Below are 18398 nucleotides of genomic sequence, written 5' to 3' on the forward strand. Positions count from 1 at the left end.
CAAGTTTTCCAGTTCAAAATAACGCCTTTTTCAAGCTACCCAAATTGGCCAACTTGCAATCGCGCAACTTTGCTGATTAAAGTGCAATCACTTGCCAACCATGCCCCAGAATAATAAAATTATCACTAGCCTGCAGCCAGCAGTATTAGTATAAGCTGAAGGTAACCTCTCAAACACTTATTGCAGGCATTTGTAGCCTGGTGCTCGTACGCAACAAGCGCGGGCACTCCACTGACACCTTTTACAAGTCTATATTGTTTGGTCAGTTGCTGGACGCACCAATTAAAAGTTGCATATCAGACCGCACTATAGAGTAGCACGATTTCTGACCATCTACGGTGAAGCCTTGTTACAAGAGACACTGGAGGGACCCAGGAAATACGTCTTTTGTGACCAAGGCCTCTCGTAGCCGAAAATTCTAAAAACACAGTTAGTTGGACTATACCAGGTTATTACACATCAGCATCAAAGCACACCGAGAAAGGCCAGCAAGAAAATTCTCACTAGGGCTTCAAGAAGTCATTCATAGTATCTTTAGGGACTGCAGGTTGTATCAGCTTCCTTCCCAATTTTTGTAGGTCAAGCGCTTCACTTCGAAAGCCTGCCTGTCGCTCACGATACCATGACAGCAAGAAAATTCTCATTAGGGCTTCAAGAAGTAATTCATAGTAGTATCTTTAGGGACTGCAGATTGTATTAACTTCCTTCCCAACTTTTGTGGGTCGAGCGCTTCACTTTGAAAGCCTGCCTGTCGCTCACAATACCATTAAAGCGCTCATGCATGTTCGTCAGCTTCAGCTGCCGACACTTTCAGCCCTGCAACACCTAGTCATCCTCCTCGCATGGTTCAACCTTTATGGCACCATTTACTGGTGCGAGGATTACATGATCTGCGAGCTCCTCGGAGTACACAAGGTCTACATCTGCAGGAACCAACTCCTCAAAGGTTTCGAGAACCTCTGCAATCTCTCGGATGCAGGTCCAAGCTTCATCTTCAGGGCGGTTTTCCACAAGGTCATTCATATAAGGTCCCCCTTTCATCGTGTCTCTTCTAAATAGTGAAGAATTTACTCTAGGGAGCTAAAAAGGTTGCCCCTAGTCACAGAGTGTCTCTTGTATGCAATGTTGCTAACATTGCGAGAATTGGAAAGCGAGCCAAACCCAAACCATTTTCAAGTGTCGCTTGTAATGAGGTTTTACTGTGTTACAGTGCTTGTACAACATACACCACTTTATAAAGATGCGCTGAAGTAACTCAACATACAAAGGGGCGTGCAACAGAACTGCAAACCGAGATAATTTGCAAGAAGCAATGTTGTCTTTGGAAGCTAGCACTACAGCAGAAGAAATAAGTGCTTTTTTGGATTACTCTGTAATGCCTCACTGTATTTTCACGATTCTAACGCACACTTTTTGTTCTCTAAACAGTAGCCTTAACACTTGCGTGCGCATTACAATCGGGCTCAAAAACGAAATCGGCTTTCAGTGTTCCCCACCACTTTGGCTTTAATGCAAGCAGGAGCTGGTAATGAAGTTTATCAAGCACAAGGAATTTTTGCTGCCACACTTGCATGCGTCAAATAAAAAGTCTTCTGCCAGGTATGTGATATGATGTCTTTTAGATGTGCATGGTATAATCTGCGTCAAATTATTTTTCCGAATTTTCATCACTAAACTCGCCTGCGCATTACTATAGTGTTAAGGTATTCCAATCGCTTTCAAAATTCTTGTCAGGGGAGATTACTAAACTATGCTGTGTAGGCACTAATAAATGTTTCAGGTTATCCTTCTCATTTAAAAAAAACAAGCCTGAAAATTTCTCGTAAACTTTGAAACAGACTTTCTGCAACACGAAACTCTTTGGTGTGCGGTGAAGCTTGTTTGGTGATCTTGCAGCAAAAGGTGCCGACATTTTTTTTTTCTTTACACCTCAGAACAACAACAGCCACACTGCTTCAAGACTTGAGATTCCATTTTTTTCTTTTATTGCATTTCGCAGCGATGCATGTGCTTTTTTTGGCGACAGCAGAAAAACGGATGATGGTAGTACACTTTCAAAAAACTCCCCCTGTCAGTGGGTTAAAACACACTTGCTCCTTCCGCCTGCTCGGAGTACCATGCAGAGGTCAATGATAAGCATACAGGTGTTCAGTCGCCAATGAGTATTTGACATTGAAGAAGAAAGAAACAGAAGAAAAGCATGGCGCAAACAATTTCAGCTGGAACAAAATTGGCATCGCTTGGACATTTCAGACCGTTGTGTCCAGTGTGTTAATAAACAAGTCTGCATTACAGTTCAGGAAAACTAGGGCCAATAGATGTAGGTGTATGCAGGCTCACATTTCAGCGAATGCAGAACATAATGTAAATTTAGGGAAACAATTTTTTTCTACTCCCAAATGCAAGCAGAAATGATGGCAACTGTGTTTTTTTTTTTTTTTTCTCCGTTGCCGTTTTCACCCAGGTCACCAAGCCAGCGTACTCACAAATACTTTTTGTCCGTAAGCGCATTTGTTGCCAGATATAATCAAAGTTAAAACTCGCAGACTTCACTAAGAGCAGTCCATCTCCACCAACACACTGGTACCAACGTTTTAACGCATCCCAGCGAAGGAAAAGGAATCCGAAAAACAATGAATCGAGATTGAGTCACAATTACTGCTGTCACTGTAATGAGTGATTGGTGGTGAGGTTATATACAGGAACAAGATGTGTTTGGCTGATGTATCCCTTTCTACTCTCTTTGACACGTTTTGCGGCAAAAACTTCACACCGAAGGTGTGCCAAATACAATGTATATCGTACTCAATCAACGTTTCAACATGAGCTACTCCGCACAATTTGGTTCATTTCGTAGTGCGTGACGCAGCTTCAATTGGTTTTTCTTTTTAAAGCACTGCAGCAGCATAATCAAGCATTTTTTTTTTAAAATCCTTACGGCACTAGGGTTAAAAATTTTAAAAATGCCGCCTTAAATGCCATCTAGAAAGTGTGCTCAAGGCACCGGGACACTGAGAGAACGCTCGACAGCTCTCGCCACTCCAAAAAACACTTGTCATCTCTCAAACCACAACATTTCTGACAACCTTGGAACCCCGACACACCACACCAGCAACAAGACAGAGTAGTCGTCACAAAACTTCAACAACACATTCCGCAACAGCGTCGCCCCGCGTTGCCCTTTCCCGCGTGGGGCACGGTGTGGGGCATCGTCACAGCGGTCACCTCTCGTCAGTGTACAATCACGCAACACCCAACAGATTAATGTTACCGGCAGTGCTGTACGCCACGGAAGGCGTACCAAACGACAAGCTCTTGTTGGATACCGACACTGCTTCGATGACCGTGGCAATCCGAGCCGAACGACTAACGAGATGAAACACTGGCAAGCGGACACCACACTCGCGCGAACGAAGAACGCTGCGCTCGCACACAAACCAACCAGTGAGAACTACATCGTGACACACATCAGCCTCCAACTTTCATAAAGGCTAAACACGACTTCTGGCACTGCCAGGAGCACTCAACCACGGAGGTGACCTACACAACATCAAACTCAGCACTTCCCACTGACACATCTCACTACCACTGTTGAACGGTGACGCCAAAATGCCATTTTAGTTCAGGGAGTGTTTGTGCAGCCTAAACTGCCAAAAAATTATCCCCTGGACTTCGAGGACAAGTTTTTATAGCTCAATCAACACGACGAGAGCAAGTGTCATCGAAGATTGGGTTTTGGGCAAATAAGTTCGACTAAAATGGCATTTAACCACACCTGTGACGAAAGTGTTAGCATGGAATGATGGCACATGTCAGCACTCTTCCACTGCCCGGCTCTGCAACAGTTATCAGAGCAAGGTGTAACCATTTCAACGAGCATCTGAAATTGACGAGACCGCACAGACTCAAGGCTCTGATATTGGCAGCACCATCCGACGACCAGTCGCACTGATGTGCTTCCAATCATGCACTCATAAACCCAGTGGCATTTCTTGTGATACCGCAGTACTAGATGAGCATTGGCAAGACATGTTTTAGTAAAGGTGTAGTTAAAAGAAACCCAATTCCGCTTTTTGGCTTGCTGTCACTGAGTAACTGCTGTGTTGTACTCGCAAACCAGGAGGGACTTTCTTGATTAACCCTTGGGGGTCTTTTTGGCGATAATTATCTTCTAGTGCTTAGTTCCGACTTGGAGCTCGATGGCTTTTTGCAACTAGTTCACTGCCATTAAACAAGGAGTTCTGCTATAACGCACTTCTGAACTGCCCGCCTGTCACATGGTGTGAAAACGTTCAACAGAGCACAACTGTTAGATGCCCTTTGCCACGAATTAAAACATTTGGTCATCAAAAGGACACAGCTGTTCATTTAGGACAGCCGTCAAAACGACTCCGACCACTTTGAGCACGAAGAATAGCTGGCAGCCGACAGTTTGAATGAAACTTAGCGCACCAGCCATGGCGACAAGGGCAGCAGCTTCTATCAACAAAGTGCGCGTCATCACTTCAAATAGCCTTTCTGACCACAAGAAAATGTACAATTCCTACGCTCCTGCAGTGACACCAATGATGGCATAACATTGCCAACTTTCTAGTCGTGTTCTGATGGTGAAAGCTGGAGCTCCACCCCCACATGTCAAAGCTCCGCCTACAAATGTCAAAGCTCCGCCCCCAAAAGTGAAGCTCCGCCTACAAGTGTCAAAGCTCTGCCCACACAGGTCAAAGCTTTGCCCCTGCCCATTGAAACATTGTTTTGGCAACACCCCTTTCTTTCCTGGCATGAACGCCAGCAGTCAAGGGAGGAGTAATAATAATGCCCGCCTCTATTCTGTACCCTTGTGACTATGCGGCGATGGGAATGCTGTGACAGTGAAGGCAACTTGTAGCAGGCATGGCTTTGTGCATAAGTAAAATCCAAAGCTTCTTCATTTCAAAAACCACTCTCGTAGGATTAATAAGCAACTAATAACACTCTATTAATATTGACTATATATGTAACAATGTCACCGGTTTGTCGTGCCTACACAGCTCAAAAGCTTGTGTGGTAATAAAGGAAAAGGGAGCTCTGAATTGAAAAGGTATCAGAATGCGAAAAGTGCGCAAAAGCAGCTTCTTTAGGTACTCGACCAGAACATTTGGCATCTTGCAAAGAAATCGCTTCCTCAAAGCAGTCAGATTCTTCCTGTGTTAGCGCGTCTGCCGACAACTTATCAGCAGCAGGTGTTTGTGCAGGTTTGTTTTAGAGTGTACACAATGAACGACTATCTCTGAGCAGTACAGAAGATTGTGTTTGCTGCCTTTGTCATGAACAGTTGAGATAACGCATTGCTCTTTGCATTGGAAAGTTGTGCAGACCGCTCATTAGGCGGACATGCGCCGATACGATTTCAGGTTACAGCGTTGAGCGATGGATGAATGCGTCGGTTAGCAATGAAGTATCTCAAACACCGACGTTAAACGTAAACGGATAACAATCTGTACAAGTGGGCCTCTCTCCAAAGCTCAGAGCACACTGAAAGGGTCGAGATGAAGACACAAAACGAGTTTCGGAAACAACGCAGACACACATTTTTAGCGACATGTATGCTTGAAGATCTGATGGTGCAGATGTGAAAATGGTGCGCTTTATGAAATTTTCGGTGATTGAATGCGTGGAAGCCCTACACTGTTTCACGTGAATCAGCGAAATGTTGGTGCAAGTCGCCAATATCGGCTTGAATAGCTGCTCCTGGAAGCAGAATGTAAACGCTCGAAACAAAGTGGCCATCGCAAACAGATCAATGTTCGAGTCGAGCATTTTGTTCACTACCGCAAATTCATTCCGTCTTTTTTCTGTTGCCTTGCTTTTGTGCACTCGGCCCTTGCAATAGTGTCCGCCGGACAAAACAATGAAATTTGCCTTTCTTATCCTGAAGCTCCGTTTAGCGACTTCGGCAACAATCACAATACAACGTGGAGTGTGTGTCGCATTGGCTAGCAATGCTCTGAGCAATCCTTTCTCACAATTGCTACCATATGCAATGTCACAACGAAACCATCGGCAGTGTTAAAGCGCCGCTCAACCGCACATTCCCACTGTGCTAATAAACATCCGAGAAACAATAGAACACACTCTCATCTGCGTTTTTCATCACTTGCAGACAATATCGTCACGCTTGTCGCAACAGCAGTTAATTTTTAGCGCATTTTCGTCAGCTACAGAGGTCAGTATTGGAAAGCCTTGAAGCATTAAAGCAGCATATGATCCAAACAAACAGCACACTGGTCAAAGAAAGTTTTGTTCAGCAAGTTTTTTTTTTCCCCCCAGAAAGCCTCCTCAGCAATGAAGCTGAAACCAAGGACTAGTTTTTGACAAGCTGGAATTTTTAAAGTCTGTTGCTATCTCCAATTTTTTTCCTTCCCTCTGGAAGTGTGAACAAAAGAAGCTTCAAGGAGCTCCTCTTACAAAATTCTACTTGAATGCTCAGCCAGAGATTCAGAACTTTTGTGGATTCGTGTAACTAGACAAAACCACTTGCAAAAAGAAAAAAAACTACGCCAGCTTTTCAGGTCACTAAGCAGGTCAACAAACTTTGGCGGTGTGCTGATGTCGTCTCGACGGATTAGTGAGCACGATAAAAGACTATGGTGCGAAATATATTTATGTAGATTTGCAAATTGTGAAACAAACGTGTTAAGGTGCCACCAGAGGCACGGTGATGTGACTACAATCACTACAAACTATACATATATGTATTTATACCATGACAAGACAACTTGTGCGAAAGCGGTACGCCGTTTTGTAAAACGAAACTGTGGTGCTCTGAAACGGTGCTCTTCAAAAAGCGCGTGGGTTAGTGACGCACGAGTGTAACCTGAACACAACACAACGTACAACGAGAACAAAAAAAATCACCAATAATCATCTCGAAGTCTCGTGAACCCGTGACTAACACCTGACGATTGTCATAGACTATGGTATACTACGGCGCACATGCTTGAATGCAACCATCCCCTTTCACAGGGCACTGCAAATGTAGCAACAACTTTTTTTTCCGCACTGTTAGAAATACAGTAAAATACGACTATATCATAAAATGTGCCTTCTTTCTTTTTATTCCTGTGTTTTGTGTTAAACAGGGTCTAAATTATCTAAACTCTGCATGACCACTGCTGGGATAAACAATGCCCTAGAAAAATGTCAACAGTTCTTTGTTTTTTTTTTAAAAACAACATTCCAGTCGGTTTACCATTCCAGTAATGCAACTAGGCTACAGGGCTTTTCTTTTTGTGCTTTTAATTGATTTTTTTTTTCAAGTGAAGACAGGCCACAATCGTAATGCTTGCAAAAAAATGAACATTTTCTGTAAAAAAAAAACATTAAAGAGTGAGTCTGCCTCTTACACTCAAACTAAGCTTACATTCACCAATATGATTAAGTTTGGCTGGAACAAGCCCAATAGGAAAGTACAAAAACAAAAACAAGCATTAAACATTCAGAACTCCATTTTCAAAATCCATTCATCTCGCCCCCGAATCCCGCTCAAATTTAGTCGAAGAAACAAATGGAACTGTTTACACAAGAAGCTCAATACCTTCACGCACACAAAAAGAAAGCCTGCCGCCTAGCTGCAACAATTCCCACGGCAATCCAAATCAATCCAACACAAGCCAAACAACTTTGCAAGAGCATGCCACGCTCTCAGGTACGTCGGTCGCCTCCTACGGATGTAGTCGCAAGAGAACATAAAACAACACAACAACGGCAAACGGAAACACAAGGGGTGTTACAGCCGAGTCCATTAACAATGAACACCATCCCCTACCGCAAGCCACGTTACTTAACACGCACTTAATAGATACATCTCTACATATACTTTGAATGAGTGCCCTACTGTTAAATGCCACGATGCCTGTACAAAAGCATGCAAACCCACAATGGGGACGTGCAACGTGAAAGAGATGAGTTAATGGATAAACAAACAAACAAACAAAAACAGATAATGCCACCGTAAAAAAAGAACACACCACTGCCTCTCAGCTGGAGTGGCAAAAACGCAAGTCTTTCTTTTTTTTTCCCCTGCTGGTCACTGTGTGCGAAAAAAAAATTCCGGTCACAGGAAAGTCCCAAAAGTCGAGCAACAACGGTTGAGGGTCGTAAACGCCATTCTCGTATGTTCCCCCAGGTTGCGACACCCTTTCGTGATTTTAACGATCTGCTGAGTCTACACCATGGCAATGAAAAAGTTGCATCAATACAGTGGATAAAAGTCTTCAAAAGTTCAAACAAATCGTAATTTAAAAAATACAGACTATTTGTATCCTCACGCAGTTTCTGTTAGAAACTTTATGCCGCCGTGATCTGCATTGGGTGAGTGGCCTGGCTATCAGCAGTAAACGTCGAAGGAATATGAGCGTAATCTTTTTTTCGCTCCGTTTCCGTACAAAAACAATTTCAAGTTTACCCGTGGGGACAATATAAGTGCTCTAATGCCAGGCGTTAGGCCTAACTGCAACACTTAAAATACACCGCCCTGCATGTAGCCTGACTGAAACCTCGCATAGCATAACTCTGCCATAATTTCACCAAGTAGTTCGCTTTTTTTAGATGGTGAACACAATAAACTAGCCCCAGCTATGCCAGAAATAAAGCTAAGACCATAATGTTGTCGCCCTTCTCTCTACAAGTCTACAAACTTGTCCACTCTAATTGGAAGAGGTCTACAAACTGACCAGCCAGACAATGTTTAGGGTCAAAACTTGGCGCCACCAGTCTCTCAGTGGATTTCGAGTTTTACTTGCCAGCTTGTACGTTATTGTACATGTCAAAGTGCGATGCGGTGTTATAAAAACTTGGAGCAATTACACCTGAGAGTGTCACCTCAAAATTTTTTGGGAAGGTAGGTGAAATGAACCCGCTGCCTCAGACAACAAGGCTTGATCGACTTAAAAAAAAAATTACAAAAAATCCACTGCCCTCGCACTGGGTGAAAAGCGGGTGGTTATAAATTGAGCAAAAATAGGGTTCATGATCACACGTTCCAATGCCTGCGGTTATTACAACTGTCTTTTCTTCGCCGACAATTCGTATCGAATGATGCGCTGACATTTTTGAAGACAAAGTGAAACGAGCTGTTGATAATGTGCCATATTCACGGCGCAGCTAATGTGTTTGAGCTGTCTGCTTTGGTATATGAAGCGCCACTGGGGAAATAAAAATGAACCGAAATAGATTCAGCCAACTTGGATAGCAGTAACAGAGCATGCACAAACTACAACGCAACTTCAACTGATCCTTGTATCGCCCAAGATGGCAAATTTTTTTTAGGTTCATTGCCACATTTCAACGAATTTAGAAACACAGCTTGGAAAATGCAATTCAAGCTTCAAAGAACGCTTAAAGCGTGTAAAACACACTGCCACATTGCAAACAGACCTGCACAAACGGAATATAGCTCTTTCACAAAAGGAGGTAAAACTGCCCGCACACCTAAGCAGCAAGATGTAGATTGTGGATTGTTTTGCATTTATGATGCTTTGTCCTGCGCTTAATTTGAGGCACCGGGCTCCAAGGAAGACGTCTAATCCTTAAGGCACTCTTAATAGAGTTGTACATTTATTCCTTTCACTGGGTTAAAGTTATTCTGGGTATTGATGCGGTTATGAATATGTGCTTGTATCAGGATCGCCTCGTACGTTAGTATGTTAAAATTTGACAACAATTTCGGTGGTCCCACTCGTACCGTATTTTCTGATTTACAAGTTCTGCCATTGCAGGTCGCACTGCCACACAAGTGAGTTGTACCCTCCAATAACAGCCTTTTCATAAAGGATTATGTACACAACTCGCACTTTTTGTAATTTCAGAAAAACACATTGTGACTTATACACCGGAAAGTATGGTAATTGGCCTAGGCCTGATCAAACGCAATGGCAGACGATATTGGGGATGCAAAGGATGAAGTTCACACTGCAGTCAACATGCATTAACAGACCTTTCATAAAAGGTTTCATACGCAAGTTGCACTTTGTCATTACAGAAAAAAAATTGACTTATACACCGGAAAGTACGGTAATCAGCCTAGGCCTGATCAACCACTACTGCAGATGTTATCAGGAGTGCAAAGGACAAAGTTCACACTGCAGTCAACATGCATTTCGCAATCCCAGTTGCAGATCGAATTGCGGAAACACCCATAAAATGACAAGGCCAAATCCGACGCCAGTATTCGGTCTGTGCTTACACCGGGAATAATTGTTTATACGTCGTCCCAATTGTCACGAACATTTGTCACGACTATGACACCCGTCACAACTAGTTCCACCAAGTTCTGCCAAACAATAATTGTAACCCCAGATGCCTTCTAAATAAGCGCAAGATAAAGCATACTAAGTGAATGAACGGCGATTTTTCTCGCTAGGCCTAACAATGTAGAAGCTAATGCAGATTTCGCGTAGAAAAATTTTCTTGCTAGGCCTAACTACCTTGCTAGGCCTAGCCATGCAGGTTTTGCATGGAAAAATGAAAAGAAACCCGTATAAAAGAACTAACCATGGCAGCTCGGTGATTACTGATTCCATGCTCGCTGACACCTTATGACCAGCATGAATCGGTAATTTCCAAGTTGTAGCTAGTTGGCAACACGTGACCAGCCACACCACACCGCAATTTTAACACACCGGATAGACGAGAAATGTCTCCTCCTTGCTGGCCTGGACAGCTGAGGAAAACTGAGGTATTGAGGCAGCACAGTAAAAACCAAAATTGCTGAATTAAAAAGACTGAAAGCATAAAACTGTTAAGAAAAGAACAAAAACAACAGACCGGACAGCTGCACTGAATGTTTATAGGGTGCTTATGAGGCTAGAAGAAGCCTCTATTCGCAAACAAAGGTCAGCCAGACTCGTTTGGTTGCTCGCCTGCTGAAATTATGAGCATACGTTATTCAGACTTGCGGCAAGTTTTCGCTTCAATGCAAACCGGGCTAAGCGACTAACATGACACACGCCGTTTATAACGTGACAGAAAGGCTTAATTAGGCCACGAGCACAACTTGTCGCAACGCACTGCAGAACGAAACAGAAACTTTGGCACTACCTACAGCTCCGCAAGGACAACTGTCTCTTTTCACAGAGATAAGTTCTACAAGTTTGTTGTTTATTCTTGTCGGGAACTATCTGCACAAATCCAGTCACCTGCTTCCTGAATATATCCCCACACACTTGCCAGTTTTGACAAATGCGTAGTGACGACCTGAGCAACTCGATGCCTACCAAACGTTTCGGGGCAACCAATTTCTTTGGCACTTAGCTAGACGGCTCCACAGCCAAGGCAACACGGTTTTGTCAGGTAAAGTTAGGCATCAAAAATTAAAGGCACTGGTTATTAAGGCCGTTAGACACACCCAACGCAACCGCAGTCATGTTTCTCAAAGTCTCCTCAAAGTTAAGTCCCCAGCTTTTTCTCAATTCTAAATACTTTCATTTGGGTTCCGCATCAAAACACGCGTCCCAACCTCAATGTAAACCAGAGACATGGCTTCTCACCGATTTAATTTTTCGCAACGGTCACTAATGGCAGAACGCGCCGCATTACCTCCACGGCGACTCGACACCAACTAGCTGTATGTAAAGGAGTACTGACACCAAAATTTTATATTCCTTGTTTTTATTCATTTTATCAATGCTTAAAGCCCTGGTGAACCCCAAAACATCATATACATGAGCGCGAGATAATTACATTGAACAGCCTGAAAATTGTCTGTTTTGGTATCCCATGCTTCCAGCCCGAAGGGCGCGTGTGACAGGATCACGGAATGACCTCACTGTTTTGTGCGGACGTCGAAACACCGCAAAGGCCAGCAGAGGCGTTGTTTCAACCACCCCCCTGCTGGAGCTGAGTGGATGAGCTGCCTGAATGCGTTAGGCCTAGAATTGCGGTGCAAATTTCATGATCACTTTCAACAAGACCTGATAGCAGCTTCTGTAGCGATTTTGGGCTTTATTATCGGCTCTTTCCCCGCGTGCGGAAATTTAGTTTTGGTAAGGCTGTCTTTCTGGGCAGCAGTTATGTCTGTAGCTCTGGCTACGTGTATAACTTTGTGAATGCGCCAGCGCCTAATCGCAGCTCGCGGGGCTGCGCGCGTGAAGTGACGTCACACGAGTTTTTGACGAGCGTTGGAGGCACACAGCAACGTCACTTCTTTTCCCTCTCACGGAGTGATGTCACGCTGATGTCCATTTGCTGCGCACCACCCCGTGAGCTGTTCTGTTGGCGCGATAAACCAGATCAAATTGAAGTATGTTCCATGCGTCGCAGGCCGCTCATATTTCAGCCAGGGTATTCGGCTGTGCAAAGGAAGCGAACCATGTAATAATATTAACACGACAAATTGGTATCAGTACCCCTTTAAGCATTTTCAGGCCTATTTACCATTCTTGGTCGCTTTGTTACAAACCATAACCTCCAACCCTACAAACGGGGCATAGAATCACCTTTTCAGGCAACATCGACTTACTATGTTTCTCAGTCAACTCCCACATCGCCAAACCTGCACAGTGCATCCCGACAAATTGTGCTCGCGACAATATCCTCATTTTTTTCTTCTCACTTGATTCAGCACCACTACTTATCGCAGAAAAACTGGCAAGAAGTTTTTCACAGTAAGATCATTCAGGGCGACGGCCAAAGCACCCGCAAGACAAACAAGAGTCGGAAGTCTGTACGTCGCAACAACAATCTCTCCCAAACCGCGAAAAAAAAAAAAAGCGAGCCATTTCACAATCTGAACACAACCGCAAGATCGACACGTCGCAAGGCCTCTCTACCAGCCTCTAATTGGCACAGCACAATTCCCTCGCCCCACACATTGAAGACCCACTCCACAGACGCGCGAAAAAACGAAACACTCGGGATGCCCACAAATGTTAACACTTAGACACACGAACACCGGCAACGCACCAACCTTGACTCCAGAAAGGTCAACCACCGTGACCTTAAACATGACCTATGACCTTCACCCCCCCCCCAAGTCCTCCTCCCCGGGAGAAAGTTCGCAGTGACCTGCCCTCCGAGAAGCCCGATCACATGACTTCGCACTCCCAGTTTCGAGGCTTCTCTCCAAATCTCTTGGTCCGACACGCCACTGACCTTTGGCCTCGCAAAAAGAAAAAAAAAAGAAAAAAAAAAACACCCACACAAGCCCAGCTTTTCGGGTTTTCGCCCCCATGACCGCAAGGCCGTTGAAGGGGTAAATCGGAAGCACTTTGTGTCCGCGACTACTGTCACCACTTCGAATGCCACGCAGATAGATGGACCTCATTCCTTTAGGCCGTTAAGAAAGCAGCCCTGAACACAGTTTGGCCACACAAGCCACAAGGCCTTCTCAAACCTCTTGGTAAGGCTTCGCGCGGCGGCCTAACAGGTACCTGGTGGGCACAAAATGCGGGATAACGCCGCTGCCATCGTTAAAACTGCCATGTCGAACCAAACGGTCCGCTAAAGGTACACTTTTCTTTATATTAAATCTCAAAATAAACACAGAAACATGCTACGAAAATGCTACACTAAAGGCTTGGTAAACTATCAAATGAAGGTAGAAATTCAACAGAGATATCCGCCATGACAGTCTGCAGAAAGTGCCCGCTTTTACATCTGCTAACAACCTCGCTGCTTGAGGTTGGATAGATGCGCATGCATGCGGGTCTGCGCAGGAAAACACATGAAAAAGGCTAAGCGGAAAATCTCCATCCTATCTCGTTTTTTTGTACTCCAGGTAGCTAAAGCTCTGTTTTCGGTGACAACGGCGTCAGCAGCGGCACAGACCGGCACTCTCCGCCCACCAAGCACACGTCAGAACCCCGCCCGAAATGAACACAGTGCCGGGAGAAGCGCTGCCTTCTATCCCCAAACCCTCCAAGAAGAAGAAGGCCTCCACAATCCAGACGACGGCAGCCCTGGCTCCCAGGACGGCCAACCACCGGCAGGACGCCGGCAGGCGGACAACGGACAACGGCGACCCCAGCTGCTGACCCAGCCAGCGCGGAGGCGCAGAGGTCACGACCTCGACGTCCAAAACACCCCGTGGCCCCTCTGGCAGACGGCGGACACGCTCAGAACACTGTGGAGCGAGTGGCGCGTCTTCTCGACGGGCGCGCCGCAGCGGCTGCAGAAGCGGAACAGCGGCTCCAGCTCCTTCCACGTGACGGTGTACTCGCGCGACACGTTAGCCACCGCCCGCATCGCGGCCAGCGACAGGTTTTCAGGCATCTCCGCCGCCGTCGGGGGCGACGCCGCGACCGCGGGCGTCGTGGTGACCCCCATCTTGAAGTCGCTCCCCCGGTCGTTGCTGCGGGGTCGCATCGAGAGGTCGGTGGCCGTGCACTCCGCTTCTTCGCTGTCCCTTGCCGCGTCGTCGTCGTCGTCTTCCTCGTCTTCGTCCGCAGCGGCATTGTTGTTGTTGTTGACGACCTTGTTGTTGTGCTCGTCCTCGTAGCACTGCAAGATGCACTCCGGCTCGAAGATGCGGCCCATGTCCATCTGGAAGGAGGTGCAAGGCAGTCGTCAGAGTTTGTCTTTTGGCCACCGCAACCATGTACTTTCGCCACACTTTCTAACGAACTGATCCTCTATGAGTTTACCTGATTAACAAGTGTGTTTTGCACACCAGTGCGACTTATATACGTTTTTTTTTCTTCGGAAAACCGACGTTCTGAGGGGGGTGTAACTTATACAAAAGTGCGACTTATACACCGGAAAATACGGTATATTAATTTTTTTTAGTTGTTTTGGTAAGGTGACGCGTCGCCACCCCGCTACAAAGGGGATACTACAATAATAATAAGAATAATAATCATCATCAGTGCTCAGTGCTGACTATGAAAAGCCTATACACAGGCAGGACATTAGAGATAACATAACTATTGGTGGTTACATCTCTCTCTAATGTCCTGCCTTTAATATAATGTAATCTAATGTGATGTCTCTAATCAGTGGTGGTGGTGGTGATGATCACACTGCTGATGATGATCAACCATTGGCTTATTGGCTAACTCAACAAACTCACAATAGAAGTGACTGGAAATTTTTGGAGAGGCCTTCTTCCTGCGCGAGTCTTTCTGCAGGCTGCTTTGAGTGACATTAAAAAAAAGGCTGGTCACATTAGCATAGCTTAGCTTTAGGTTAGTTTTACATTAGGTTCAGGTTAGCTAACATTTAGTTTAGATTGGCTAAGGTTGCATTAGCTTACAGCGAAACATCACTTGTCAGTAGACGATGCTGTGGAACGAACGGCCTGCAAACACTCTCCCTTCTACCTGCAGTGGACACAAACAGGTGGATGGTGATGACGACGGCAATGGTGGTGAAGCACTGGCTCGTTTCACAAACACCGTGTCTGGAGAACCGTCCGACAGTACTACAAGCACTCTACTAAAGTGACATCCAGAGGCATTCCGCAAGAAAACTTTGCGCCTGGCATTACCTGGCTCTTTCTAATTTAACCTAATGTAAGGTGACCTAACAAACAGGAAGAAGACATATAAGACACCGAAGACTAACCAAAACAATCAAAATTATAAATACAACTTAGAAGAAAAAAAAAACTGGCACGAGCCTGATTCGAACCCCCGCCCTTAGTATCACGGAGCTTAACTGGAAACTCAACACCACTACGGCAGACACCCCAATCCATGCCAGCCTAACCTTAAAAATGGCAGCATCTCCACTCAGTGGATGATGGCGAGGGTGCGGAGTACGGGGACTCGAAATGACATCCTATTTGCGCCCCGACCGTCATTCGCTTTGAGCCGTGAGTTGCACCTTGATTATTCCCTAAATAAAACTGCAACTCATGGCTCAAATCGAATTTCGCTTGATTTTCGCTTGATGACGGTGTGCGCACGGATGGACACGGACGGACATTGGGAGGTCCTAAGGTACTCCGCACCGTTGCACGTGAGGGAGTAAGCCGTTTGACTCTCGGGCACCAACTCACGGTCAAAGCCCAATGGGTAAGATGACTGACACTAACTCAGTCTGGTCTACCAGACACAGGCTCGAATCCTGCCAGTGCCTGTGCGATTTTTTTGCGATTGTAAATGCTATGCGCACGGATGCGGACGGACATTGTGCGGTACTAAGTTACTCCGCACCTAAAAACTCAAATGGTGTGGAACGGCACTTTAGACACAACGTTTTACAGAAGCGCAATTACCATGCCTGCCTCCTCCCGGAGGCGCTTGACGTCACGGCAGAGGCTGTCGATGGTCGGTATGTCGGTCTTCATCGGTCCGCGGGGGAAGAGCAGGAGGTTGTTGTCGGGCGACCGGAGCGAAGGGGGCAGCAGGAGCTGCGCCGGTGACATGAGTGCGGGATGGGTCGAGGCACAGAGGGCGAGGTCCTCCGAGGCGCGGTGGTTGCGCAGCATGAGGGGCGGTGGCAAGTCGCCGGGACCGAGACCGGCGCCCCCGCCGCCGCCGAGAGGGATGATGGTCAGTTCGCCGGACCCCTTGACCAGGTGCTCAAAGCCCGGAGTGGGCAGGATGGGACGGGTGAGCTTGCCCATCCGGTCACCGGCCCGGACGAACTTCCGGCGACCGTCCCTCTGCGGGCATTCGTAACGTGCATGAAGTTGTGGCTAATCAGACTTGAGGGAAGAAGAAAAACTGCGGCAGAGTTTCAAAAAAACTGGCAGAGGTGCACAGTGCAAATGATGATTTCTGTATGCCCACGCACACAGCCCAAGCATCACATATACAGTGATTAATCCTAAACTACGTCCCCCTTTCACAGCCTCTTACCGCTTCACACACATCTCACATACAATGATAAGCCTAAACTATGTCCCCATTTCGCAGCCTCTTACCGCTTCCTTCCTTTAAAAGGGGACTGTAGCTGAAACTTTTAGCTTGAACCATAGCAGGAAGCACAGCATTAACGCCACTTTTTGCAGCCGCTTGACTAAATTTCTCACGTTGTACCTAGCTATGCATGCAACCTCAATGCCGTTTGGTCGATCATTATTTCAATTTTTCACTGTTGCCTGTTCCATAATATCACAGGTCCGACACACCTGTTGACTAATTTATGTGACAAAAAAAAAAGTGCAATTATTCGCTGAGAACAGCTGGTACTAAGGAGCATAAAAAGGTAAGTGGAGAGTAGTTCAATGGCTGTTGATAAAGACCACTAAGCGTGTACACCGAAAAAGGCAAAACAGCATGATAAACAAATGGCACTAGCCTTCCACAACATTTTAACGATATTCCACAGGTCCTTTCTTACTGTTCAGCTTCGTAACCGTAAACAAAATGCAAGCGCTGCACAAAGCACTGTGTGCCCCTTTACGACACCATTAGCTACATGCCTGCAAAATGCAAGCAACTGTAGCACAATTTTTTTTTTTTTTCAGATAAAAACGTGTCAACTCGTCGCAGCCGCCGTTTTTTGTACAACAGCGTCAATGCAATGCTACTTTGCAGGAAACGTTACAACGGCCTTATCTCCACGCTTCGTTCGTCGCGCAATGCATCACAGGCCACGGTGCACCTGGAAACTCACGGGTTTTCCGATGCGCTCTGTGACGGACTGTTTCCGGTGGAAGCAGCCATTGCCAGCCTGGCTCTGGTGATTGTGCACAAATGATGACGAGATGATGGCGAGCTTGCGCGACGATGAACGGTACCGCAGGTAGATGTGAGCATCACACAGCTGCCGCGAGTCCCTGCACAAAAGCGAGCACAGCGAGTGAGACTCAATACGGATGGCGCAGCTATTTCTGGGTGCCACTCCCAAAAGAGGCAGTAAAATTTAAAGAAATATTTAGAGCCCTTCCACTACTGTGAAGATGGAAGACGAAGTTGCATTGGTGGATAAATATTCCAAATTACGTATGCTGACTTACTATATTGATCGAATACACATAGAATTAGAAGTAATTCTACATTTAGAATTCTAAATAGCAGAACTCTAAATTCCAAATTTAGAATTCTAGAATTTTAGAACTCCAAGTTCTAATTAGAATTCTAAAATTTTAGATTTCTAAATTCTACAATTCTAAAATCTAAAATTTTAGAATTCTAAATTCTCAATTTAGAACTAATTCTAAATTAATTTAGAATTAATTCTAAATTAATTCTCATTTTGTTTGTTTAGGGATAGATTCAACAAAAGAAGAATTAGAGCCAGTTCCCATAACCATACTCTCTCTAGACGGCCACGTACTGACAGCACAAAGGAGTCCTGTCACGTTTACAACTTAACTGTAAAGTAATTAGGACAAGTGAACAAAACTCAATGTAATGGCAGTCATCTTAGTGGCCAATTTCTGTATGATTTGTTCTAAAATACCTATATTAGATTGAGAACTACACGGCATTTTACACTACTTTGGAGTGAGCATGTGCTATTTTTTTGTCGAC

The 18398-nt window shown here is 45.4% G+C and overlaps 1 protein-coding gene across 1 annotated transcript in view; it reads right to left on the reverse strand.

Moving 5' to 3' along the window:
- Window positions 1–1954: 1954 nt before the first annotated feature.
- The window catches only part of LOC144142704 (uncharacterized), a 36965-nt gene continuing 20521 nt past the window's right edge, over window positions 1955–18398 (reverse strand). The window contains exons 2-4 of the mRNA XM_077674372.1: window positions 17539–17701; window positions 16193–16582; window positions 1955–14517 (exon numbers count right to left, since the gene is read on the reverse strand). Of these exons, the coding sequence (XP_077530498.1) occupies window positions 14035–14517; window positions 16193–16582; window positions 17539–17701 (1036 nt within the window). The 3' untranslated portion in view covers window positions 1955–14034. The remainder of the gene's footprint in view (window positions 14518–16192; window positions 16583–17538; window positions 17702–18398) is intronic.

Source organism: Haemaphysalis longicornis, unplaced genomic scaffold, assembly GCF_048455015.1.
Source record: "Haemaphysalis longicornis isolate Haplotype H1 unplaced genomic scaffold, Haemaphysalis longicornis Haplotype H1 scaffold_6, whole genome shotgun sequence".
In the NCBI taxonomy this organism is placed as follows: domain Eukaryota; kingdom Metazoa; phylum Arthropoda; class Arachnida; order Ixodida; family Ixodidae; genus Haemaphysalis; species Haemaphysalis longicornis.